Genomic DNA, 25649 nt, shown 5'->3' on the forward strand with positions numbered 1-25649 from the left:
ACAATCTCCAAGCTTGGAGATAGCACGAACCCCCACAGTTCAGCTTAAGTCTCCCCACAAAAGAAGAAGTGAAGGGTAGAACAAGGGATGTCGGAAGTCCCTGAGAAAAGAAATTGCATAAAAGTAAACAAAAGCGGCAACTTTAATGAAAAATTACCTTGAAAAGGATCAAAAGGGGTTGCCAAAACTTTTGACCGGAAGTGTTACGTCTGGTATCTCAATTTACCTATTTACTGGTCATTTGGGCGGTAAACAACAATTACTCTCACTTTTTACTTCGTTTCAGTATTTTTCGTTGACCAAAAGTTGACTTTTTGTTCGGTTTCAATTTTGAGAAAACTTCCTTCATGAAAGTTGTAAAAGGTATTAAACGGAGTTCGTAGACACGAAGCACGCAAAAATCGGAATTCGTATGAATGAGTTACGGTCTACGGAAGTTCAGTTACGCCAGAGTTTTTGAGAGTCAGTGAAGGGTAAAACCGACTTTTCACAAAGTCAAGTATAAAAAGGGAAAAACCCTAAATTCTCTCTCATTTTTCTCCTCTCTCCCTCTCTCGGCCGCACGACCCCTTCTCTCTCTTGCACGTCGTTCTTCTGCTAGCGCCGGAAAATGCTAGTTTCCGGCCACCACCTCTCGTCACCGCCACCACCAATCGGTCCGACACCTAGTTTCGACGCAAGCCCAGGCCAAATCGACGAGTTCTACCGAGCCTAGCCACCATGCACAGCAACCACAGTCCCCGCGATTTTGTCTCCTTCAATTCCGGCGACTCCCTCAGCTCACCGCTGCCGCCAACGTGTTTGGATCAAGCCAAGCCACAAAACCCAAATGTTTCTCCTCCAATCGACGCCGGAAAGCTGCCATATGCATCACTGCCGGTGACTCCGAATCTGCTTGTCCTCGTTCTCCAATCTCCAGCCCAAATTGAGCTGCACAACCACCAAAGTTGGAATCAGAGCCTCCTCATTCTTCAAAACCCTTTGGTCCCGACCTTTGCTTCGGCCAGAACCGTTGCACGCGCTGCCGCTGCCGTGTGGACCACCGTGGCTCCGCCACCGGAATTCCAGGCCACCTTTATTAGTTTTTGATTATGAGTTATGAAGTTTTTGGAGAAAGGAATGGGCATTGGTTCAGTTTGATGTATAATGAAGGAAGGAAGGTAAGAAGCAGGAACTCTATTTTTAAGATATAAATTTGGTTGAAGATTGTTATTTAATTGTGTTGTTATTGCTAGGAGTTCGAATGGTTGTTGGTGGTGGAGGACTACACTTATTTAGAATTGGCCCTCTGTTTGAAGATGAAGAATTGGTAAGGAACTGGGTTCGGTGACCTTATAATTGCTATAATTGGTTTGGTCAAATTATGGAATTGATGGAGTTCACTACACCAAAACTGGTCTTTTACGGCCCACCATGTGCGCCGTAAAAGCCTATTTACGGCGCACAAAAACACGCTGTAAAAGCTCGCGCCGTAAAAGACCATGGGTCTTTTACGGCATGCAAAAATGCGTCATAAAAGAATAAGTAACACGCCATAAAAGTAGTTCCACAACCATCATTTAGGTCATTTACTACCCACATTGCACGCCGTAAAAGTCCTCATATTAAAGGCGTACACAGCACGCCGTAAAAGAGTGGCTAAACTCCTAGTTAAGGCACACACTGCCCGCCGTAAATGAGGTATGTTCAAACAAAAAAAAAAATTTCCTTTTTCCTCAAATATCATACTCATATTACCCTCATTGTAATTAATTTCATTTATAAAGTAACAACTGGAAATGTATTAGTAAAACTCATTACATCAATCAATTAAAGTCATATCCCTAAACCCTAAACATATTTGAAGTTACCTAACTACAACAGAGGAATTTAAGCAAGTTCATTGTTATACTATAACTGCCTTTGGTTTCCTTTCAATATGCTTCTGTTTCCATGTCCTTCCCTTCTCTGCTGAGCTTTTATTCTCGTCACTCAACTAATAGCTAGCATTGAGCTTTCATCCAACCTATCAACTAGAAACAAACAGCTTCTATCAACATACTTTAAAAGTTTAAATCATCACTTCAATCATATATAAATGAACTGAAGCTTTTAGTTGCAAGGTGTACAAACTTTTGAATTTGATCACTTACATATCACACTAAGATTGCACATACTGACCTCTTCTTTTGTCCAAGGTATCAATTGTTTGAATGTACCAGTGATCGATTCATCTAGTATAGCAAAAGACCTCATTGATCCTATTAAAAATATCATACAGAGGATGTCATTCACCAAGTAAAAACATAAGGTAATTAACTAATAGGACTTTCCAAACAAACATTGCTTACTTTATTTTCTTAATGAACACTAAAGACTATCAGTGGACTCTTTACCTCAAGATTGTTAAGAGTCACACTACACATACGATTAATAGAATTCAGTAAAAATTAATATGTACAAGGATCCCTAGGAATGTGTTAATACTAGATATGCATTATGTTCTACCATTCCTTTTTCCATCATATCCCTTGGGCTTCTTTACACTTTTCCACAGGCAGATACAACGACAAAGAAATACATGTAAAAAAATGAGCCTTGATACTTACCAACAGCAACTTTTGTAAGCCCAGGAAGGTCAAGATGTGTCAAGTTGATAACTGCCAGGAATCAAACATAAATTTGTTATGTCAGTAGAAGAGAAGAAGAAAATGTGGTAATCACAACACTACTACTCTCACAATCCGTGGCTAGGTCACTCATTCAACAATGTGGCACACTTTAGTTCTAGTTATACTAGTTTTGGAAATCCTGAAAAAGCCTTCCATCTTATCTGTTTATCATTTTAAGAAATGTGATAATATGCAAAACTTGAGTAGATTTTCCTAAGATTGTAAATGACATTTGAAACAAGATTGTCAAATCCAAGACAAATTACTATGTTAACAGTCTATGAATACCTCCACACATTCTTTCTCATTCCAATTCCCAAAGTGCCGGATGCAAAATAAGTACAAGCAAACAAATCAAGTACCCATTATCTTACCATTAGGAGAATATATGCTAAGATGAATTGGAACACTGGAGATCATTTGCTGCGGCCAGTTTCACGATCTGTCTAGTCTGAAATTTCCTTTCTTACAGCAGCTGTACATACATAATCAATATTGGCATGTTAGTCGTGTGAAGAAAATAAACAAGTAAACAAAAAAGATTAATCAAGCTACTGATTTTCATTTTATTATTCCTTGAGATATACTTTGAAAGTGTAATATGGAAACCTTACTGATATGGATACCAATAAAATTTAAATAGAATTGAAACATAGCAAATTAAATCCAAACGAGCAAAATCAGAAAAAGAATAAGCTCAGCTTGGCTTGTTTCCATGACTGAGCTTGAGCTTAGCTTGGACGCTTCGTACAACTCAGTGACAAATAATCAAACAAATAAAGATGTGCGATTAAATAGAGTAATGGACCACCCAGAGGCTTAATATGAACTTGGGAGGTGACATTAAGCTATTAAGTAATATGGACTCTATAGTCTATACCTTACTAAGTCAATATCACAGATTCAAAGTAGACGAGCATGCAACTCTTATATCTAACATCAATCACTAAACTTTTACTTTGGAAGGCTTCTGATGGACCCAAATTTAAAAACAAGCCTTCTCATTCTAAAAATTTGATTCATTTCAAATTCTTTCAGAAATTATGCCTCTTATATCTAACATTGATCACTACACTTTTGCTTTGGAAAGGCTTCTTGTCTTTCGCTCAAAATGGATCTATTTTTTAAAACAAGCCATCTGATTATACAAAAAATTGCAATCCTAAAACCCAGAAACTAACAAGCCAAGTTTAATTATATAAAAAACCATATATCATTCTGAAGAAGAACCTATTCAGTCTTCCAACAGGAAATCGTTCCCTGCTTTCTGTTACTACAGGTAAATAATTGACCTATCAAACAACTGATGAGCAGCAAGGCTTGCTTCCAAATCTTACTAAAGTATGTCTTGCAGCATAGAAATAACCCATCAGAACCCAAGCTGTAAAAGTAAATTGGACACCAATATTTATCCTTTCCCCACCGCTAACATACCAAAGGTAGAGGAAGCAGCTCATAGTACACTCTGTAAAACTGACTATGCTAGGATTGCTGATAGCTTGAAAGCTATTTCAATGCTTCTGCTTAACACAATAATCATACTCTCTATCTTCATCGCTAAGCAAATTATGCAACAGACTTCAATCAAGCAAAGCATTCACATAGCATCTACTAAGAAATAGGTTATACAGCTGACCAAAGCAGAGTCCGAATACCTGGATCAATCAGAGAGAAAAGAGAAGGTGGAGGAATGAATCGGGAGCTGACCTGGCCACCAACGGCAGCGATGGAGGGAAGCGAGTCCCAAAGAGTCGGTAATGCGCTAGCTTCGCCGTGGTCACCGAGAGCTGTGCAAGCTCTTTGGATTTTGTTGACCAGTGAGCGGTGACGGAGGGAGCTACGAACGGGGTGGGAGTCAAATCGCGTGGATCTGAGAAAACGTTCACGATTCGGAAAAGGTAGATCTGCTATGGGGATTGTGACGGTGATGAGTCGGCTAGACAGAAATAGAGAAAGGAGGTGTGGGGATGTTCGAGAGTATTTGAAAACTTAGACCTGAGCTGCTCAATAACCAGTAGAAAATTATGAAAATCAAAAACCCAAAAAGAGAATTGGAATAGCAATTGGAAGAGGGAAATTTCGCGAGAGAGCCGTGTTGGGCGTCTGAGAGGAGAGAGGTTTCGTTTTCGATGAGCACCTTTATTTCCTTTCACAGAACAAAAGAAAAAAAGGTGGGAAGTTTAAGTTTGGCGAAAAAAATTGAGCGGGCAACACAGTTTGATACCACCTCCATTTGCGGCGCACAACTAATGCACGCACTAAATACCTCATCCTCATTTACGGCATGCAACCAAAGAATGCCGTAAATACCTCTACATAATACTACATTTATGGCGTGCTACCAATGCAAGCCGTAAATAACTCATGACAGGATCTTATTTATGGCGCACTTTTAAAGCACGCCGTAAATAACTCTATGTAACACTACATTTACGGCATGCATTAATTGCACGCCGTAAATGACTAATTTTTACGGCACACATGTATGCACGCCGTAAATTTTAGGCGGTAAAAGCCCAGATTTCTTGTAGTGGTTATTGGTTTGCAATTAGAATGGTTTCAAATATATTTTCGATGGTGTTATGCTTATGCAAAGTTTGGAAGTGACGAATTGATTACCATTGTGGAAATGTCTTACTAGAAGTGGTAAGTAGTTTGGCCAAATAATGAAGGTATTGGTGAATATTGAATGGATCGGTTTTGACGAGTTTGGCAAGTAACTGAAAGTTGAAATTGATGTTGAGAGGAAATTGTTAGTGAGAATGACAAATTTTATTTGAGCAAGTTAAATCGATTGTTCGACGAAGATTAATGAAACGAGTTGCCAATTGGAATATTCTAATACTACCATATCCGAGAATTACCGTAAAGACAGAATCATTTGGAAATGGTGATCATGAATCTTACATTTAAGGTTTAAAGGCTAAGTAAAAGGTCGAATGGTTAACTTGAATGATAACTTGGAAATAGTGTAATTACCATATTCCGAATGAGTTTACTTTATTAAGTGGATTATTCGGAAATGGTTACCTGTAATTATTAATTCAGAGTAGATTGGTGAATTTAACACGTTTTGGTTATTTAAGGAAGTTTTCATTGTTAATAAGTTACTAATTGGGCTTAATTATTTTATTAAGGACTCGAGCGTGACTACTTGAGATAGAACGAAAGCTCAATATCGAAAATGATTGAACGGAGAAATTTCCGAGCTCTTGACTTGGGATGGATGAGTTGACGGTTATTGCATTTGAATCACTGTGAGTGGACTTTTGTTTTTGAATAATGATGCATGCATTTATTTCTTAAAGTAATGATCTAGTTATTTATCGTATTACATTTTGAGCATATAATTGTTTTCGGATTTTGATTTCGATTTATCTCAAGGAATTACTTTCATTGATGAGTTTCATGAAGTGATTATAAATTATTCCAATTGTGATTTTCGGATATTAATTTTGTTATGCCCGGATTCGAAATGATGATTTATGTTGTTTTTCAACAAAGTATTTTCTATGGTATTTATTTTAAAGTGGAATATTAGTTCATTATTGAACTTCCTTGCTTATTCATTATTGACCCGAGAATATTTTGGCGTGTGGGACACGCCGTTGATTTATTGATCTTTCCTATTTATTTATCGACTTTCGATTTTGGCATTGGGAATGCCTTGATGATGATTTTAGAATTTGTTTTGTTTCGGTTTACGGGGATTACGATTTATTATTATTTCTCGCCTTTTTGCTATTGATTTGGAGATACTTTTGGCGTGTGGGACACGTCGTTGGAAATTCTTTTACGAGAGATGGGGGAAGCCTTATGTATTTTGCATTTACTGGATTTTCGGTTATGTTTCCCTGTGCCATACTGAGGGGTGATTTTATCATGCTAGCATTGATTTTCCGCCTTTGTGGCGCGGTGATGGGATCACCGTAGCCCTTCCGCCTTTGTGGCGCAGGTTACTGTCTCTGTGACAGTAATTCTGTAGCCCAGTATCCTATCGCTACACTTGGTGGCGTAAGGGTATATTACGGGAGTTATGGGAGTATTTAGCCTGGGAGGCTATCATCCGAGCCTGGGAGGCTCACTGGTATGGCTATCATCTTCCCCTACTCATTATATTATTTCTGGGCTAGCGGGGTCTAGTCCGATTCTTTTAACCAGCGGGGCTGGTCTTATTTTCTTGAGTAACGAAGTTTCAATCCTTTTTACTGGATGGTTGTGACTAGCGGGGCTAGTCGGTTTTCTTGGGTTGAATTATAGTTGTTTTGTTTCTTTAACTTTTGCATGCATTGGGTTTTTAAAGGAAAAAAATGTGGGAAAGTATGAAGTTTTATTTTGTTTTATTCATATTAAATTATTTATTTTTGTCCACTCACGCTAACGTTTTTATGTACTTTCCCCTGGGCCTTTCGGTTTCAAATGCCCAGTTTGCAGGCGAAATTAGTTGAGGTCGGGCGTACATGGAGTCGAGGCATAGCCAACAGCATTGCTTCCGCGTACTCATTCTATTTCTGTTTTCTTTGTTACCTAGTGGATTAGTATTGCTCTGATAACCTATGGGATTACTATTGTTTTTGGGTTGAGACTGATATTTGTGAAATTGGAGTTGTGATTTGGGGAGCAGATGGCTCCAGGAGAATAAGGATGGATGATTTAGAAGTGTAAATTTTCTTTCTACAGGTTTTGGGTTGTCCACTTTAGGGGAAGTTCTGCCAAATTTTTTGGCAAAATTTCTTCTAAGGTGGGCCCCGCAGGTCCACTTCGGATTTCACCCTGAAATCCGGGGCGGGTCCTGTCAGGAAGTTGGCTGGAAAAATATGTTTCTGGCCGGTGCTGGCCGGAACTAGCCGAAAACAACTTCTGTCCGATTTTTTACAGGCGGTTCAGTGGCTTTGGTGGCGGTTCAGTGCTTTTCTGGCCGGTTCTGGAGATTCTGCTTCCGGTTCCTGGATCCTGGAGTCAAGGTACTACTGGTGACTAAGTTTGGTAGGCGGAGGAGGTTTGGAAGGCGGCGAACTAGGCAGGGATTTCTTTCTGCTTCTGGGGGCCGGTTCGGTGGTTTTCCTGTGGTTCCGCCGCCGGTTCTGGGCTCCTGGGATCGAGGGCTTCAAGGTGTGCGGTGGGGGAAGTTAGGGTTTGAGGGTTACAATTTTAGGATTTCAGGGTTAGAGCTTCGTGCTGATAACATGTTTTAAGGAATCAGAAATTGGAAGAGAATGAGTTGTGCTTTCATTGATAATAGAGACCTCTTTATATATAGGATTACAAGTAGCTAGAGAATATAAGTCTTACAAGGAAACTGAATCGTACAATGATTATGATATCTGTAAAACTAACCTTATTGCTGATAAAGTAATCTGGGGTTCACATCCAAAACCAATTGGCAATGGATGGAGTGGCCCAAACCCTTATAAACCCATAGGCAAGGTCCCATTTTTCCCATGTGGGATGTATATATTCTCAACACGCCCCCGCACGTGTGGCGAATTTTCAAGCCATACACGTGGACAACTTTGGGTGACGTGGAGCCCGTGTGGCCGTGAGGCATGCACACGTGGGTAACCCGCTCTGATACCATGATAAAGTAATCTGGGGTTCACATCCAAAACCAATTGGCAATGGATGTAGTGGCCCAAACCCTTATAAACTCATAAGCAAAGTTATATTTTTCCAATGTGGGAGTTATATTTATACACATTCTCAACACGCCCCCGCACGTGTGGCGATTTTTCAAGCCATACACGTGGACAAGTTATATTGGGTGACGGTGAGCACGTGTGGCCATCTCTGAAACCAAACACGTGGGTAACCCGCTCTGATACCATGATAAAGTAATCTGGGGTTCACATCCAAAACCAAACACGTGAGTAACCCGCTCTGGTAATGAGTTGCTGGATGGGAATTTCATTACAAAAAGTTTGGTGATTTTAGATTGGCAAAGCTCATGGATCATGATAGGAGCCCTGTTTTGAGGTTTATAGCTGGAATAATGGGGTGCTGATGCTTTCTGCTTTGGTGGGAAAACTGATTGAAGCTGCTGGAGTTCTGCTTTCCACTGTTTTTCTTTGTTCCAACCATTATGCTTAGGTACCAAGCATATGGTTGAGGGGGGATGTTAAGGGTAATATAGGAGTGTTGGTTATTTTTACTAGTGTTGGTTATTTCACTTAGTTTGCTTTAGTATATAAAGAGAATGTATGGTTGTAAATGTAATTAGAAAATCCCAGTAACAATGTAGTCCTTAAGCCTTCTCGGGGTTTCTTTTCCTTCCTCCTCCTTCCTTCTTCTTTCTTCTTCTTCCATGGTTGAAATTCTAGCAATTGCAACTCAGACAAGTAATCAAAGTTTGGGTCAAACACACAAACTAAGTGTCTTTAAACAAATGTGTATTAAATTGTTAGGGGAGTGTATTTAAAATTTCTCTTTATCTATTCAATTGGAAATGGTTGTAAACAAGACAACCGCATTGGACGTTGACAAAAAAATTTATGAACTATCCAATAATCCATAAAAAGTCAAACCAAATTAAATACAAAGGCCCTCATGCATATATCAAAAGTCCTTACCTCCTCCTAATTTTCAACAAAAACATCCGTCCGAAGCCATCATAAGGACTTCTCATCATATTTTTGTCCCACGACAGTGTAGCCATACACTCTAGCAATGTGTTAAGAAGTATTCTGAAGTAGCTCACTACGTATGTTGGAACCTTATATTACAAGTTTGAACAAGATTTTTTTTCAGCATAAAAAGAAGAAAATAAGGAATCTTACTGTCATCAGATTATCTGGTTTATCAAGCTGATTGACATTTGATAACATCACTTATCTGCATACTTTGACTTTATGAACCCAGATAACAATGCTATATATTACCTATTTACAGGGAAAGTCGAAGGTACAAATTAAGACTCTGAAGCATCATCTTCTACTTTTCTCCTAGTATTATTGATAGTATTAGTAGTATTGTTACAAGGAGAGCAGGAAAATGGTCGGACCTGAGATTTTGAGACCCGATTCATGTTTATAGAATAAGCTCATAATTTAATTAAATATTAAAAAATTTGGTACTTGTAGGAAGTAAGCTTCGAACTCATAGTACAAACAACTCTCACCTCTATTGTACATGCATTGTCAATCTATTTATTATCATTTTAAGTTATTTATACAACATATGGATAGAAAACTAGGCCTATTTCTTGCTAGAAAAATATTAGACCTTAGAAAAAGGCCTATTCTGAATATGAAAATTTCATTTAATGATGTGCTTGTGCTAGATCAACTGTCACGTAAGGTGAAATGCAGGTGGTACTAAAAATGTGTTCACTTAGTATTATTCTTTTGCAAATCATTTGAAGGAAACAAATGATTAGTATTTCCCAAGAACAAATTAGATCATTTTGAAGGTGGTTCAAGAAAATGATAAAACTGACCATTCACATGATCGGAATTACTAAATTTACTAAAATTGCTAATCCATTAATCAAAATTGCAAAATTTATAACACAAAAACCTTTAATGGCGTCATGACCATTACGTAGTTATATGAATGTTTTAAGATCTCAAATAATTGAATTGGCATGGCATCGATACTTGAAACTTTCAATTTTTTATGTTGAAGGATTGATTCTTAATTAGTCTATGAAATTAATTGGTTGACGCTGGAAGTGTGTGACGTAGGTGCCCTGATGTATGGAGGCGCCTGGCGTCTCATAATCTATATATGACAATGGCTTATGGTCCAACATTTAGAGTTTTCACGATTCATTAAGATTTTGATTCGCGAAATATAGTTAAAGAAACAACCATATTGGACTATTGTTTTAGCCACGATAGTCAGAAAACAGAAATACCCAATTATGTAGTCTTCTTTTTTGATCTGGGCAGTCTAACGTTGAATTGTTCCTAGTCAAATGGAGTACAGTCAATCTATACTGATGTGGTCGGTGGGTGCCCGGTCGAAATCACTTGCAAGTTTGCAATGCTAAAAGTTCAAAATCTGAAACTTGGGCCATGGTGTCTGCGCTAGAGGCTCAAATACATTTTCAAAAGGGAACAGTTGAAACTACCTAATGTTGGCATGATTCTTGCCTTTTATTTTTGGGGGGTTTTTGTCCATTTATTCTAATTTTATAGTCATTTAGTCAGTGAGCCGTGACCTGTTGGTTAGCTAGCCTAACTAACACTGTAGAGGTTACGGGTTCAAATCTCACTGACATCAGGGATGGGGTGGAGTGGGGAGTTACATTGTCGTCCAGAGTCATAAAAAAAAATTCTATGGTCATTTATCCCACTTATCCGATTAATTTTTTTTAATTTCCCCTTACATATAAAGACTCTAATAAGGTCTTCCCTAATACCCAATTAAATTTTTTTATTTTATGTTTATTTTTGAGATTATTTTACCCTCACTCCTTTGTTACATAGAAAGAGAGAGAGAGAGAGAGAGAGAGAAAGAATGGAAGAGAGAGAAGCCATAGGAGACTTTGTCGGACTCCGGTCACCAGCTGCCTGATTCCGGTCACCGGCCGCGGGATTCTGGCCAATGATCTCCGGAATCTGGTCACCGGTCGCCGAAATCTCGTCATCGGCCGCTATAATCCGTCCACCTGCTGCCACCTACCGGACTTATCTGAAACCTCGCCGAAGGTCTCCAAATCGGTCATCGGAGATCGCATAGGTCGCCGGAAAGGTTTATTGCCCCAAAATAGACCTTTATTGCTCCCCAATAAACCTCTATTGCCCTACAATAGAAGGGCAATAAACCTCTATTGCTCCCCAATAGACCTTTATTGGGTGTCAATAAGGAGGTTGTCAGAGATCTCATATGGGGCCGTAAAGGTTTATTGCTCCCCCAATAGATCTTTATTCCTCCCCCCCTCCCCAATAGACCTTTCGGTCACTGGAATGAGAACTAATCTCCCTAAAATTAGACAAATAAAACTTTGATTAAGGAAAAATATGAGGAGATTACATCAATTTAATACATTTATTATCCTCCAATAGACCTTTAACAGACCTCTATTGCCTCCCAATAGAATTTTTTTTTTTCTCTTTTTCCTGTTCTTATAGGCCTTCTGCCACCATTTTACCAAAAAAAAAAGAAGAAGCCAGAACGACGAGAAAATCGTGTTTCGAGAATAGAACCCGGTCGTTGTCATTAACGGAGAGACCAGTTTCGGAAAGACCACGCAGCTCTCTCAAATCCTTCACAGAAGAGGCTACCGAGTCCCTGGTAGTCGGCGTCACTTAGCCTCGCCGTGTCGCCGCCGTCTCCGTTACTAATAGGATCCAACCTGCGTAGGCAAAATGGATCCAGAACAGAGCGTCCCTGCCCCGGCGACTTAGCGCTGACGACGACCACCAGAGTTCTGCGTTCCCTGCACTGACAGCCAAGATCGAAACCTTAACCTAAAGCCGACGACACTTACCACCGGCGCTCTTCGACCTAAAATTTCTAATGGGTCGTCGGTGACCGGAATGGTGAGTGTGACTTGCTCGATGGGGGAATGTTCCTCGCCGAAAAGAGATGAGAGAGAGAGAGAGAGAGAGAGAGAGAGACAGAGACAGAGACACAGAGACAGAGACAGAGAAGCTCCGGCAGAAGGGATGGGATAGAAAGAGAGTGACAGTGGTTGTAATTCATTAATTGAGTTGAGGGCAAAATAATCATTTGTTGTTAAATTGTATAGGTGGGAACAAAAATCTGTTGCTGGGGTAAGTGAGATCATTTTTACTCATTTTGGTGCTTTGGGTCAAGGACCCTTTTATATTTTTCACTAATCATTCAATAAATCAGAAAAATTGAGCATTTCTTTAGGTGTCGTAGTGAGTCATGCGATTATGATCTTAGTTTAGAAATTTTCGCTAAACTAAGCGCTTAATGGTATTGATCGAGTAATTGAATATTGGTTATAGGGGTAGTTGGTCCTATTTTGCGCGCTACGAGCATTGAAAAATCATCGGATTGCTAAATCTATCTAGTAATCATTGAAGAAGAAGTTAAACTTTTCAAATGTCATCTTTGATTTGGAAACATCAATGAAAAATTCAAGGGCAGAAGGAGAAAGGTCGAGTGAAGGCCCTAATATTTCACACAAAAACAAAAGGCTAAGGTCAAGAAGTAAAGAATACTCTTTTGACAAAAACAAAAGGTTAAAGTCAAATAGTAAAGAATACTCCTTTGACAAAACAAAAGGGTAAGGTCAAGAAGTAAAGAACACTCTTCTAAAAACTTCCCAAGCCATTTGGAGAAGATAGAGAGTTCCTAAGACACCAACACTCAAGATTTCGAAGCCTTGACCTTCCTAACAGCTCATGGTCCAAGGTGATACGCTAAATATGAGCGCTCAACTTAACCCTGCAAAATGTAGTCGTTAGCAATATAGAGTAAGCAAGGATCGTTCGATGCCAGAGATTGAGGGTAACCAATTTTATCACACAGAATAAAGACAAACTAATTTAAGCTACACTAGCACACAAATCAAACAAACAAAGAAACTAGCTAAGTAAAAAAAAACAAATGCAGAAAAGGGAGAAGGAGAGAAGAAGCAACGAAATAGAAAAAGAAAAGAAAAATAAATGTTTTGGGGGTTTTTAGGTTTTACGAAAATAAAAGGAAAACAAAGGAAGTAATTTCAATTTTAAGTTTGAGAAAAATAAGATGGAGAAAACGTTAGAGACTCAGAAATCCACCACCAATTATTTTCGACCAATGTTAAGTTAACCTAGTTTCAATTACTAAGGTGTGAACAGAAACCAACCAAGAAACAAGTCGGAGCAGATCATGTCCCTTATTAATGTTTGCCTAATTACTTAGTCTACGTGAATGCACAATAGCTAAGCCTATCAAACATGCAATCAAGGTATAGAACGCTATCCTATCAACAACACATATAGTGTCAACATATTTGAAGCATTAAGATCTCATGGAAACGATTGATTATAGATTTGCAGTCTAGTGTGGAACGCCTACCTAGCATGCTCTTCTAGTTGTTTAAACATCAGCTTTTGTCCAAAACCTTGCATACTTGTGGATTAGAAAACAAGACGATTAGGTGAATTATTTTCTAAACCTAGCTCCAATTACATGCATATATCCTAAGTGTCAACCCAAAGAACATAAACACATAAAAGTTTTCAATCAAGCAGAAATAAACAACCAATTCACACCAAAGATCAAGAAACTAGATTTAAACAAACATATGTTCTACATAATTGGGGCTTCAAACCTCGCCCCTAACAAAAACTAACTAGCCACACATTGTCTTAAATTCAACAAATAAAAACATGAGTATTAGATTACGAGAGGATAAAAACCGTAAAAGGGAGAATATGAGAGCCACGAATTCACTTTTAGGCAGCCTTGGACGCAAGCACTCCTTCAAGATGGTCACGGCTAAGCTTGATGGAAGATGGAGGATGGTGTGCACAGTTTTTGCTCTTGAAGACTTGGGAATTTTAAGACTTTGTGTACTAGGGTTTGGGAGCAGAAGCTGGCGCTGTAGGATGGTCCTTTTCAACGTGTTCAGACCCTCTATATATATGGAATACACAGCCCAAGTTTCCTTTTCCAATTCTGCTTTGAAAGCTTCCCCTAGTTGCTTGAGGATTCCTCTACTTGGTGCACAATTAAATGATTTTCCAGCCTTAGTAATCTTCCCAAAATCTTGAGGAATCATTCTAGGACTCTCCTTGTAATTTTCAGCATCAATAACCTTCCAAAAATTCCCAAGAAATCCGTCCAAAGAAAAGTCTCGGCCAAAATGCCCTGTTTTGACTAGGATTCAATTTCTGTCTCTGAAGCTTCCTTCTTGGACAAGGAACGACTTCGTTTTGCCACGTTTCTGGATGGTTCTTGACTCCCACGTGCTCTATGACATCAAATATTCTGGAAAAACTCCAAGAAAGTCGCCGGAAAAGATCTCCCAAAAAGCTTCGTGAAAAGCTGACAGTTTCTGCCTTATCGGGAAGGTTACTTTGAATTTGATTTACTGCTGCCTCGTTGACGTTTCTGACCATTTCTTTGGCTCTTGTTAAAGTATAACATCATGTCTTCAAGAATCTCTGGACCTTTCTGCAAAGGTGCATCTGGAAGAATGCAAGAATTGCTCCTCAAAACCGTTCCCAGAAAGCTGATTCTGAAACTGCAGTTTTCTGCTTTGCAGCAACTGTTTTGCACAATGATTTCCGTGGACTTCCCTTGTAATTTCTGGCTAAAAGGTTGATCAAACTTAGTCCTTTGCATCATTACTTCATGATCCATGGCTTCGTTGCTCCCTTTAAGCTCCTATTTCTCTTGAATCACTCCATGAACTACCTAAAAAGAAAACAAAGTTAAAACTGACTTTTTAAAGGAAATAACTAAGAAAAGTGTAAAGGATTGCACACTATATTTGTCGCATTTATGCTCCAATCACAAGGTACCTCCATAAGAATATTTCATTGTGGCTCCAAGTTCTTGCATTATGCTCTGCACCAAAATTTTATCCAAAAACATCCAAAACCTAGGTCTGTCGACTTCCGCAAACTTATAAAACTTTCTACCAATGTTCATACAAGACTAAAGAAACCCCATTGCAAAATCGAGTTTCAATAGAGATTTTCAGCATGCCTCACTGGGTTCTTTTGTGGAAACTTTTGCCTCCATTTATTAGGGGTGGGTATATGTCGGGCCGGGTCGGTTTCCGGCTCAAACCGTTTCTGAATTGGATTTTTCGGTTGGGCCAAAACCCACACCGCCAACCGACTTTTTGTTGATTGGGCCGAAAAATCGGTTCGGTTCGGTCCGGTTCGGTCTCGGTTTATTTTTTAAGGCCTAAAAGTCACTATTTTGGACCATTTTCTGGGTTCATATTACATATTTATGATTTCAGAACATTTTTCAAGCCCACACATTCATAATTCACAATTATTGACCACTGCTCAAGCCCAAACATTTTCAAGCTAAAAAAGAAATAAATTCAAAAGACAAAAGCCATCATCGAAAAAAACCCAAATAAAAATTAGCTACAAGTTATTACAATAGAGAATTGAAACTAAGTTAGAAATTAAACACAATTTCTCAATTCTCATATCGCATCGAAAAGAAAAAATTCCCAAGTTCATCTCAACTCATGCATATCAATGATTCCATATTAAATAGCAGTATACTATCAATTGCACTTGCATCCACACCACATTGCCATTATAAGAAAGAACATAAATATTAGCATATTAACGAGGCTTGTATGCAAGTGTGTAGGGTATGTCTTTGTGTCATTCCATTCAGTTACTTGACCTTAGTGTTTTCTCATGTTATATGCCTAGTGGACGTCGACCTCCGACTGCTAGGAATCATTGGCCCGTTGAGAGAAATGATGACGATCATGTACCTCAGGGTTTGTTAGGTACCTCGGGGTTTGTTCGGTATTTGACAATTTGCAACAGCACTTCCAAACCTAAGGACAAATTTCGGTATAGAGCGTGCTAGACTCCATGGGGCCTATTCCTTTTTAGTGCCCCTCAAGCATCCATTGCAGAGGATTGGATTACTAGGATGGAGAGAGTGTTTGATTCATTGGGTTGTCAGGAAAGTGCCCTTAGCAGTTAATTTTGTGGATAGTGATGCAAATTTGTGGTGGTACACTATGAGAGAGAGAGGTTTCGATTCTCACACGATGATTTTGGATAAATTCAAGACTCATTTCTTTGAGCAGTACTTTAATCAAGCTGTACGGGATTGTTTACGCAGCGAGTTTCATGAGGTTTGAATAGGAGAATGATATGACTGCTATGCAGTATGAGGAGCATTTTGTTGCTCTATCCCGTCATGCACCTAAACTAATCGTGATTGAGAGAATGAAAACCCAGATATTTATTGGAGGACCGAAGTAGTATCAAGTCTGGGTGGCACCTTATGACTAGTCGGAGTTTAGGTTGGCTGTTGAGACAGCTATGAGATGTGTGGCCAGGTTTCTATCTCATTCATGACCTTTGGAGATTGGTGGCCCTAGTCAGGGTCTACCTAAGAAGGCTGCTTCTACATCAGGATCTGAGTCCGAAGCTGACAGTAGACCAAGTAGCTTTCGTTCTAGAACTAGACTGAGTTTTGGTAGAGTGATACGAGATTTGATCAGATGGATGAGTGGCACTTCTAGGACAACACTGATTACTTTAGTGATCCCTACGATACATATGTAAGTCAGAGCTACTTTCCATAGTGTCAGGCTTGTGGCAGTTACCATGAGGGTCAGTGCCGAGCAAGTAGTAGAGAGTGTTATCAATGTGACCAGCTGGGTCACTATATGAGAGAGTGCCCGCAGTTGATTCAGAGGGGTACATCAGGATTTGGTCAAAACTCCAGTCAAGCATCGGGGTGGTACACTTGGTGGAGCATTTGGCATGCATCCAGCAGTGACACCCACACTAGTGCAGTAGGGAAATCTAACACTAGACGAGGTAGAGGTTAGCGTAGACATCCAACAACTCAGACCAGACTTCAGGCTATGCTTCACCAAAGTCATTCTTTCTCTATGTAGAATAAAACAAGCTCATATCTATCGTACCCTTTAAGTATCGAAACATTGTCTTTACACCAATCTAATGGCGTCGTGTTTACGCAGCGAATGAGATGTCCGGTCTCATGCATTGTGCTAAGTACGATAACTGGCCTATTGCACTTAGATAGGGCACTTTGCACCTAGACATAGCTTTGCACAAACACGCGTCAATGGCACGTGTTAGTGAAAAGCTATGTCCAGCTAACAAGTTCACAGCAAATGAGCTCTCCAGTCTCATGCACTGTGCTAAGTACAATAACGCGCCTATTGCACTCAAGTAGGACACTTTGACCTCTAACACGTCTTCATCCTCATCCTTTGGATGAAACAGATCCTTTCCAGGTTCAAGACTACAGCCAATCATGAGAGTACTCATAAGCTTTATTTTATCATCATTAAAGTGTCTTAATATTTTCTGAGTATATGTTGCATGTCATCGACATATACCGCTACAATTGCAAATTCAGAACTTGTCATTTTAATGAACATGCATGGGCATAATTCATTGTTGACATATCCCTTCCCAATCAAGTATTCATTTAGACGGTTATACCACATCCGTCCAGATTGTTTTACTCTATATAGTAAACATTTTAACCTTATTGAAAGTCCGCTCTGTGGTTCAAAGCTACTTGATATGGGTAATTAAAGCCCATCTGAGACCTTCATATATATATATGAATCTAGATCCCCATAGAGATATGCTGTAACCACATCCATAAGCATGTTAAGTTTTTCGGAAACTACCAAACTGACAAGGTAGCAGAACTTTATGATGTCCATTAGGGGAGAATATGTCTCCTCGTAGTCAATTCTAGGGCGTTTTGAGAAACCTTGCACCGCAAGGCGAGGTTTATATCTTACAACCTCATTTTTCTCATTACACTTTCTAACGAAGACCCATTTATGTCCAACAGGCTTTACATTTGGGGGTGTCAGCGTTACAGGCATAAATACCTGTCTCTTTGTTAGTGAATCCAATTAAGCCTGGATCACATTTTCTATTTAGGACAATCTGCTCTTCGTTGACATTCTTCAACAGAGCGAGATTCGATATCATCATGTTCTATAATCTATTATGCAACAGAATATGCAAAGGCATCATCAAGGATAATAGAATCTCTATTCAACGTCTCATGTACACTAGTTTAGTTCATTGAGATATCTCTATTCTCTAGAATTGGTTCTGATATTGGAGCGTCCCCCAATGATGTCTCTTGGACATAACCATAATCCGAAATATTATCATGAGGCATATTATTAGTGTCGATGATTAATGGATTATTTTGTGCCAAACTTGCTTTCTTTCTTGGGCGAGAATCCAATGAACCTGTTGGCCTTATGCGCTTCATTACGGGAGGCATGGCTTCAGCTACAAAGCCATAACCATAGTGGATGACGGCGCCATGCCCAATTTCTCTTGGGGTGGCGTCATGTCCTCCCTTTGTGAGGACATCGATCCTTGTAGGTACGTTTGCAGTTGGTATATGTGATATCGTCACTTTAGCAATATCAGTAAACACATTAGGCATCGAATCTACTACGTTCTGAAGATAGAGAATTCTCCTCACTTCATTGCCAAACTGTGCGTCGGTTCGGGGATTAAGATGAGACAAAGTGGCGACAGACCACGACAACTCCTGTCATTCTTGTTAAACATTAGTGTTAACACCAGACCACGACAACTCCTGTCATTCTTGTTAAACATCAGTTTTGAACCGATGTGTATCAACTGACATGTAGTAGTGACGTTCTTATCTCCCCCTAACGACGGGAAGACTATCTCATCAAAGTGACAATCCACAAATTTAGCGATAAAGAGATCGCTTGTCAATGGTTCTATATAGCGAATAATTAATGGATAATCATATCTAACATAAATGCCTAATCGTCTCTAAGGACCCATTTTAGTACGTTGTGGCGGCACAATTGGCACATAAACTGCACACCCAAATATGCATAAGTGTGAGACATCAGGCTCATAGCCAGTCCCCATCTGGGATGTAGAAAATGGTTAAGTGGTAGTGGGCCTTAGACTAATAAGCACAGTTGCATGCAATATTGCATATCCCCAAGCAAAAACAGGGAGATTGGTGCGCATAACCAATGCCCTAGAACCCATTTGAATTCTTTTAATGACAGCTTCTGGGAGACCATTTTGGGTATGAACATGAGGAACATGATGTTCAACTTCAATCCCAATGGACATGCAATAATCATCAAAAGTTTTTGATGTAAACTCCCCAGCATTGTCAAGACGTATTGACTTAATAGGGTGATCTGGGTAGTGAGCCCATAGCTTTATAATTTGGGCTTGGAGTTTAGCAAAAGCAGCGTTCCTTGTGGACAAGAGCATGACATGTGATCAGCGTGTCGATGCATCAATCAACACCATAAAATATCTAAATGGTCTGCAAGGTGGTTGAATAGGTCCACAAATATCACCTTGGATTCTTTGTAAGAATGGAATATTTTCCTTAGTGACCTTTGCATAGGATGATCTCGATCTTAATTTTGCTAAAGAGAAGGCTTTGCAGAATGAAAAATGGGTCTTAGAAGCAACCAATGAGGATTTTGGTTGAGTCACAAAGTCACAATTGACTTGAGAAGTAGAGAGAGGAGTCGAAACTGGGTTCTTGGCTTCAAAGCCAAGTGATAACTGCAGGGGGTAGGCGGTGCAGGCATTAGCCGGCCAGTGGTGCACGGCGGTAGAGCCCCTAGGTGTGACGGCAATGCCTTTCTCTACTTGAATCAATTTATGATATTTACTTCTCTTCATTCTGAAGAAAACATGTCCGTGTGAAGTCTTTAAAATACGGATCATCATGTCAAGATCTAGGTGTCCCAAACGGTCATGCCAAAACTTATATGTGTCAGAATCCCAAAGGTCATCTCTTTTGACATTGTTAGATTCAATTACTTGAATAGTGACACATAAGTTTCTCTAATACTCGTTTTCATCCGTAGTCATTAGAGGTAATGCAAAGGAACTCTTGTCCATTCTCACAATGTATTTTCATATGAAAATCATTGGCTCTTATGTCTTTAAAGCTCAAAAGGGTTCTTCCAGCCCTAGGTGACATTAATGATTGTGCCATTTGGCCACAAGAATTGAGCTGGTCCTCAACCATGAATCAATTTAGATGACCCTGCCATCGTAGGCACCATATCAAGAAATAGTTGCCTATGTCGAAGTATAGTGTGCGTAGTAGCACTATCCGCGAGGTATTCTAGCTCTCCGGGAAATATACCTAAAAATAATAAAGTTTGAAATTAAAAATATGTCCAAGACATTCAATAAAATAAATCGATACTTTATTAAAAATAGCCAATGATTACATCAAAGTTTCTTGACCAAAATCTAATCCAAAATAATAAAATCGAACTTAGACAAATAGTAATTACTCAATCCTTTTGGTAACTCCAATTTGGTTGCGACCAGGTAAGGTAGGGAGAGATTTTGGTGGAGCTGTGCTCACTTGTAAAACCGTTATTTCATATCAATCCTTTCCTAGACATCACAATTAATTGGATGAGCCTAGTCGAGAAAGAGTTAAAACAATTGTCATGTATTGATTTAAGACACAATTGCCATTACAAAAATTCTTGAAAAATAAAGACTATTCTAATTAAAATATGCGGCATTATATTCTTCATTGCCAGATTTAAAGTCTTCTTTAACTCGATGTCTTGATCACCATTGATCAGATACTCCATAAAACATGAAGAGGATGTTCCCTTGATTGAGGCGTATTGACGCAATATAAATGGTCCCTAGGACCAGTGGCGTTGGAACAGTGTTACCATGGTCAGTAGTGGCGCCATGGTGTCCAACCGAAGAACCGTCAACGTCATGATCCCTATGGTCATGCATTCGCCACCTTTGGCGATTATCTTCTTGAGCAGATTGATCATATGGATCATATCGTCCATGGCGACTTCTTCTTGCCATCGAACGGTGCTCATGGTAGCCAACTCGAGGCCTACCATATTCTCTTCTCACAAGTTCAAAGTTATGCCTTTCAACATTTGCCATAGCTCCAATTAGCTAATGAAAACTTGTGATCCGTCCTGCGTTAATTTGAGTTCGATAAAATTCAGAGAACATCAATGTAGTGACGAGGAAGGTGGTTAGGGTTTTCTCAATCAATTGTTATTCTATGATAGTTCTTCCACAGAGATGCATCAATGATCTGATGCAGAGAGCTTCAGAACAATATTCCATGACTATGTCAAAGTCAAAGAAGAGGAGATTATTCCATCGTGCTTCTAAATTCGGAAGATCGGAGTCGCGAATGATACCAAAACGTTCACAAAGTGCTAGCCAAAGTTTTCTAGCACTATCCTCATTCATGTACTCATACTGGAGTGCCATATCCATGTGACGCTTCGTCAGGGTAAGTACCCTGGAGTTATCTATCTTAGCTCGAGGGTCTTGAGCGGTTCCTTCAGAACAGGTCTCTTGGATTGTAGTCAGTAACTCAAGGGCAGTAAGGTGGAGCTGAACATTATGTGCCCACATAAAAAACTCTCGTGCCTGTGGAATCCAATGAAGTAAAATCGAGCTCGTTCGAGTTTGACATCCTAAAAAAGGAAAACAAGAACGGATTAGTCTTGGAGTTAAAAACTTCCATGACAACTAATATAAGATTTCTGAGCTTTTATGCTACCAAGAAATCGATTTCCTCAAATATTGGATTAGACCAAAACAATGATGTTTGAATGGTCAATATCGATGTTAACAAATGCTCTTAGTTCATAGAATAACGTGAACTCCCCACGGTTCAGCTTTTATGAATCGAATCCACATTATAAGAAAGGTGGGATGAAGAAGAAGGGAGGTTGCAAGTCCCAGAAGAAAAGAAAACAAATTTAAAGTACAGAAACAGGAACTTTAATTGTAAATCTTACTTGTTTGTTTAAAGCTTGAAACAAGCGTGTGTTGATGCAGGTGTGTAGGGATTGCTACTGTGCTGTCGATCCTCGGTTGGGGATTGCAGTCTCTCTTTCAATCCTCGCTGTGTGGCCAAGATGTGCAGGATTGCAATGTTGCTTCAATCCTCGATGTGTAGATTTGCGGCATTGGCTGGGAAGACGAGGTGCTGCTGGTCTGGGGGTGGCCGAGCTGGCCTAGGGTGAGCTGGTGGTGGACTAAGGGGACGCAGGGGCATGCTCCAGTCTGCAGGGGCAGGCAAGCGGCAAGAGACTTTTCTTCTGGTTTTTGGCTTCTGATTTCAGGGTTAGGACTCATGCTGATAACGTGTTTTAGGATGTAAGATGCAAGAGAGATTGTAGAGAGAATTGGTGTAATCCTAGAACATTCTCTCCTATTACAACTATATAAAGTAATCATAGTTTGACATAACACACTAAAATCAAATATTCTTCAACACAAACGTGTTTTCTAACACTTGTATATTCTCTCTTCCACTAGCAGCTAAAGAAGAAGTTGCAGTTTCTTTATTCCACAAATGTCCTCATCTAACTTCCCCTTACTGTTTTATTCCTTAAATATGATATTCTTACTTCCCAATAAATCCAAGCAAGCAAGCAAATATTAGTTGCATGTTATTTATAGGTAGATTAGTATGCCGGGTTATAGTCATACCCAAGTCTGTAGTGGGTAGATGGGAGATAGTCTTAGTGGGCTAGATTCCTTTCTGTTTTTGGGTAAACTATAGGGAGCCTGCCATGCCCATATTCAAGCTGCCTTCCTGCATTAATTTCTACGGCATTGCAGTAACAGCTTCAGATTGATCTTTTTGCTTTTTAAGCTGCAAACATTAGCACTACTTTTCCCTGCCCATATTTCCTATCCCAATTAGTTCAATTTTCTACATCATTTTTGGGCACTATGCTTACACAAGGTTGGTCCAGAGTGATCTTTTAGTTTCCTTGCGCACATTATAATCTTCCTTCAATTTTTTGAGGATACTCGTGGCTATTGTCTAGTCGAGTTGCTTTTATTGAGTAGTGTGTTACTTCAAACCTTCCAAACTCCCAACAATACTTGCAATGGAGGAACTTTGAGAGGATTTCAGATTAATGCATTCAGTATAGCAATTAACTAATGCAACGACCATGTATACAAAGTAAACACCAACTTCCGTAGTCAATCCCAATCTAACAAATAATTCAGAAATGAGAACTGGAAGTCTCGGAACCAAACTCTAATACCACGTTGGATAACCATTAGTTGCACCTTAAAAGCTAAAGCTTTAGGGAACAGATCCACAAATACATCTCAAGGCACCATGTATGTTATACCAATATCATTGGAATGGAATGGAAGGAGAAACGGTGGTTATGGTTCATAAGAGACCAAGGAGAATTGCATGTGCCAAAAGGTGATAAAGAGAGCTTCCATTCTGAATTGTAGAAAATGGTAGGGGACCTAACAGTTATGTTTGAGGATTTTCTTATATAATCAATCCCAGCTTCAGGAACTCTTATTTGTTCTGAGAATTGTGTACAAGATTACAAGCAAGCCCCATCACTCAATGAAAAAAGTCCTAGATCGATGTTCAAGCCCTTGAGGGGTTAAAATACAATACCTAATATGTTTGGTGGAGGAAGATAGCTTAGATTGATGAAAAGGCAAATTTGGTGGGTGAGCATTGGACACTAGCCCGTGCACCGACCTAAGCTTTCACTTTGTCAGACTACTCTACTCCGCATATCCGAGACTGCGCGTGCAAGAAAGCTATAGAGAATGTCCCTCCCTTCTCTCCACTTCAACACCCGAAAAACCAATATTAAACTCAGTGCTGTTCTGACTATTCTAGTCGACAAATCCTCGTAACTTCACTCACTCTCATACAGTAGTATTATTCTCTAATCATCATCTCTCATCCAGCTTTAGCTTTTCAGTTTGTATTGAACTAACTCTCTCTCTCTCTCTCACACACACACACACACATAATTGTTTATGGAAATTTGGAATGATCTACCTTTTCTAATCCAGGTTTAGAAGACAATGGTATTGTAAATCCGTCATTATTTGCCAAATTTATTCTTAATTATTCTCTGAGACTGACTAGCTATGTCACAAAAGCTTTGTCCTAATAATTTAGTGCAAGCTATGCCAAAGCTTTTATCTGACAACTTGAACCTAAAAAACTACCGCTATATGTGGATGCCTGCTCTGCAAGGTGTCTCAATTGCTGATCGATTACATGCATTTTCGCATACTTGATTTTGAGTTGCACTGAATGCGAGGAAAGAAAAATAAAGGTTTACTGTAGTCTCTGTGAACGATATTCACGGCTAGATATTGTTAGGGAACTTATCCTAAATATCTCCTCTGTATTAAGAATGTTTGATCTGTAGATATCTGTTACTTTTGTAGTCCTTGATTATAGCTCAATTGTAGGATCAGAGAGATCAGTGTCTTGTGAATAGGTCTGTACCTTCTATATGTAATCGTTATTGTATCAATGCAAATCACTTCAGCCATTCTTCTTTCTTTCATGGTATCAGAGCGGTTTACCCACTTGTTTGGTTTCAGCGATGGCCACACGTGCTTACCGTCACCCAATATAACTTGTCCAAGTTTATGGCTTGAGAAATCACCACACATGCGGGGGCGTGTTGAGAATATGTATAAATATAACTCCCACATTGGAAAAATATAACTTTGCTTATGGGTTTATAAGTGTTTCGGCCACTCCATTCATTGCCAATTGGTTTTAAATGTGAATCCCAGATTAGTTTATCATGGTATCAGAGCTGATGGTTCTATTGAGCGATACAAAGCTCGATTAGTTGCAGGGTGTTGATTATCAGGACACTTTTTCTCATGTCTCCTCTGCTAGGGCTTTGGAGGTAGTGGGAGGAAAACTTAGTTTGCCGACTCCACAAGTTGTTGTATGGCCTAAAGCAGGTTATGTACAATCAAGAGCTGACTATCCTTTGTTCACCAAGAAACATGGCAAGTCCTTTTCTGCTCTTCTAATTTATGTTGATGATATTTTGATTATCAGAAATGATCCAGTGAGTATTGCTGCACTCAAGAGTTTCCTCCTTTCCCATTTCCATATTAAAGATCTAGGAGACTTGAAATATTTTCTAGGTATTGAGGTTTCAACTTCTAGCAATGGGATCTTTATCTCTCAACGTATATATGCATTAGAAATTGTCAAATATGCAGGGTTGATAGGCGCAGCCCCTGCTGACAGTCCTATGGAGAGAGGTTTGAAATTGTCTGACAAAAGTGACTTGCTAAAAGATCCAGCTCGTTATAGAAGACTTGTTGGGAGACAAATATATCTTACTGTTTCGAGACCAAACATTACATATTCAGTTCATGTAATGAGTAGGTTCATGCATCAACCTCGAAAGTTACATATGGAGGCAGCTCTGCGTGTTGTACGGTATATTAAGAAGGCACTGGTCAAGGACTGTTTTTTTCTTCCAAAAGTGATTTCAGATTGCGTGCTTTTTGTGATTCTGATTGGGCA

The 25649-nt window shown here is 39.4% G+C and overlaps 1 protein-coding gene and 1 long non-coding RNA gene across 5 annotated transcripts; one reads left to right on the forward strand and one right to left on the reverse strand.

Moving 5' to 3' along the window:
• Positions 1-519: 519 nt before the first annotated feature.
• LOC133721543 (uncharacterized) lies at positions 520-8917 on the forward strand. Its single transcript, XR_009852228.1, has 4 exons — positions 520-1160; positions 1236-1309; positions 5789-5908; positions 7079-8917. It is a non-coding gene; the product is annotated as an uncharacterized LOC133721543 (long non-coding RNA).
• On the reverse strand, positions 1718-4868 carry LOC133722120 (phragmoplastin DRP1A-like). Of its 4 annotated transcripts, none has more exons than XR_009852481.1 (5): positions 4359-4868; positions 3026-3126; positions 2589-2639; positions 2161-2240; positions 1718-2005 (listed from the first exon to the last, which is right to left on the reverse strand). XR_009852481.1 is itself a non-coding variant. In XM_062148936.1 (5 exons), exons 2-5 carry the CDS (start codon positions 3069-3071, stop codon positions 1983-1985), a joined length of 228 nt encoding a protein of 75 aa, XP_062004920.1. In that variant the 5' UTR covers positions 3072-3126; positions 4359-4868; the 3' UTR covers positions 1718-1982. The 4 variants fall into 4 exon arrangements, 2 of the variants coding, with proteins under 2 accessions (XP_062004920.1, XP_062004919.1); XR_009852480.1 differs by having other exon boundaries at positions 1718-2012; XM_062148936.1 differs by having other exon boundaries at positions 2133-2240.
• Positions 8918-25649: the final 16732 nt, after the last annotated feature.

The sequence above is a fragment of the Rosa rugosa genome, chromosome 7, assembly GCF_958449725.1.
Source record: "Rosa rugosa chromosome 7, drRosRugo1.1, whole genome shotgun sequence".
Classification (NCBI taxonomy): Eukaryota; Viridiplantae; Streptophyta; class Magnoliopsida; order Rosales; family Rosaceae; genus Rosa; species Rosa rugosa.

Coding starts and splice junctions, on each gene's coding strand:
- LOC133722120 (XM_062148935.1), bottom strand. CDS start 3,071: ATGATCTCCAGTGTTCCAATTCATCTTAGCATATATTCTCCTAATG. Junction 2,640..3,025: donor TAGCATATATTCTCCTAATG/GTAAGATAATGG, acceptor GATTCCTGGCAG/TTATCAACTTGACACATCTT. Junction 2,013..2,132: donor GTGCAATCTTAGTGTGATAT/GTAAGTGATCAA, acceptor GTTTGTTTCTAG/TTGATAGGTTGGATGAAAGC.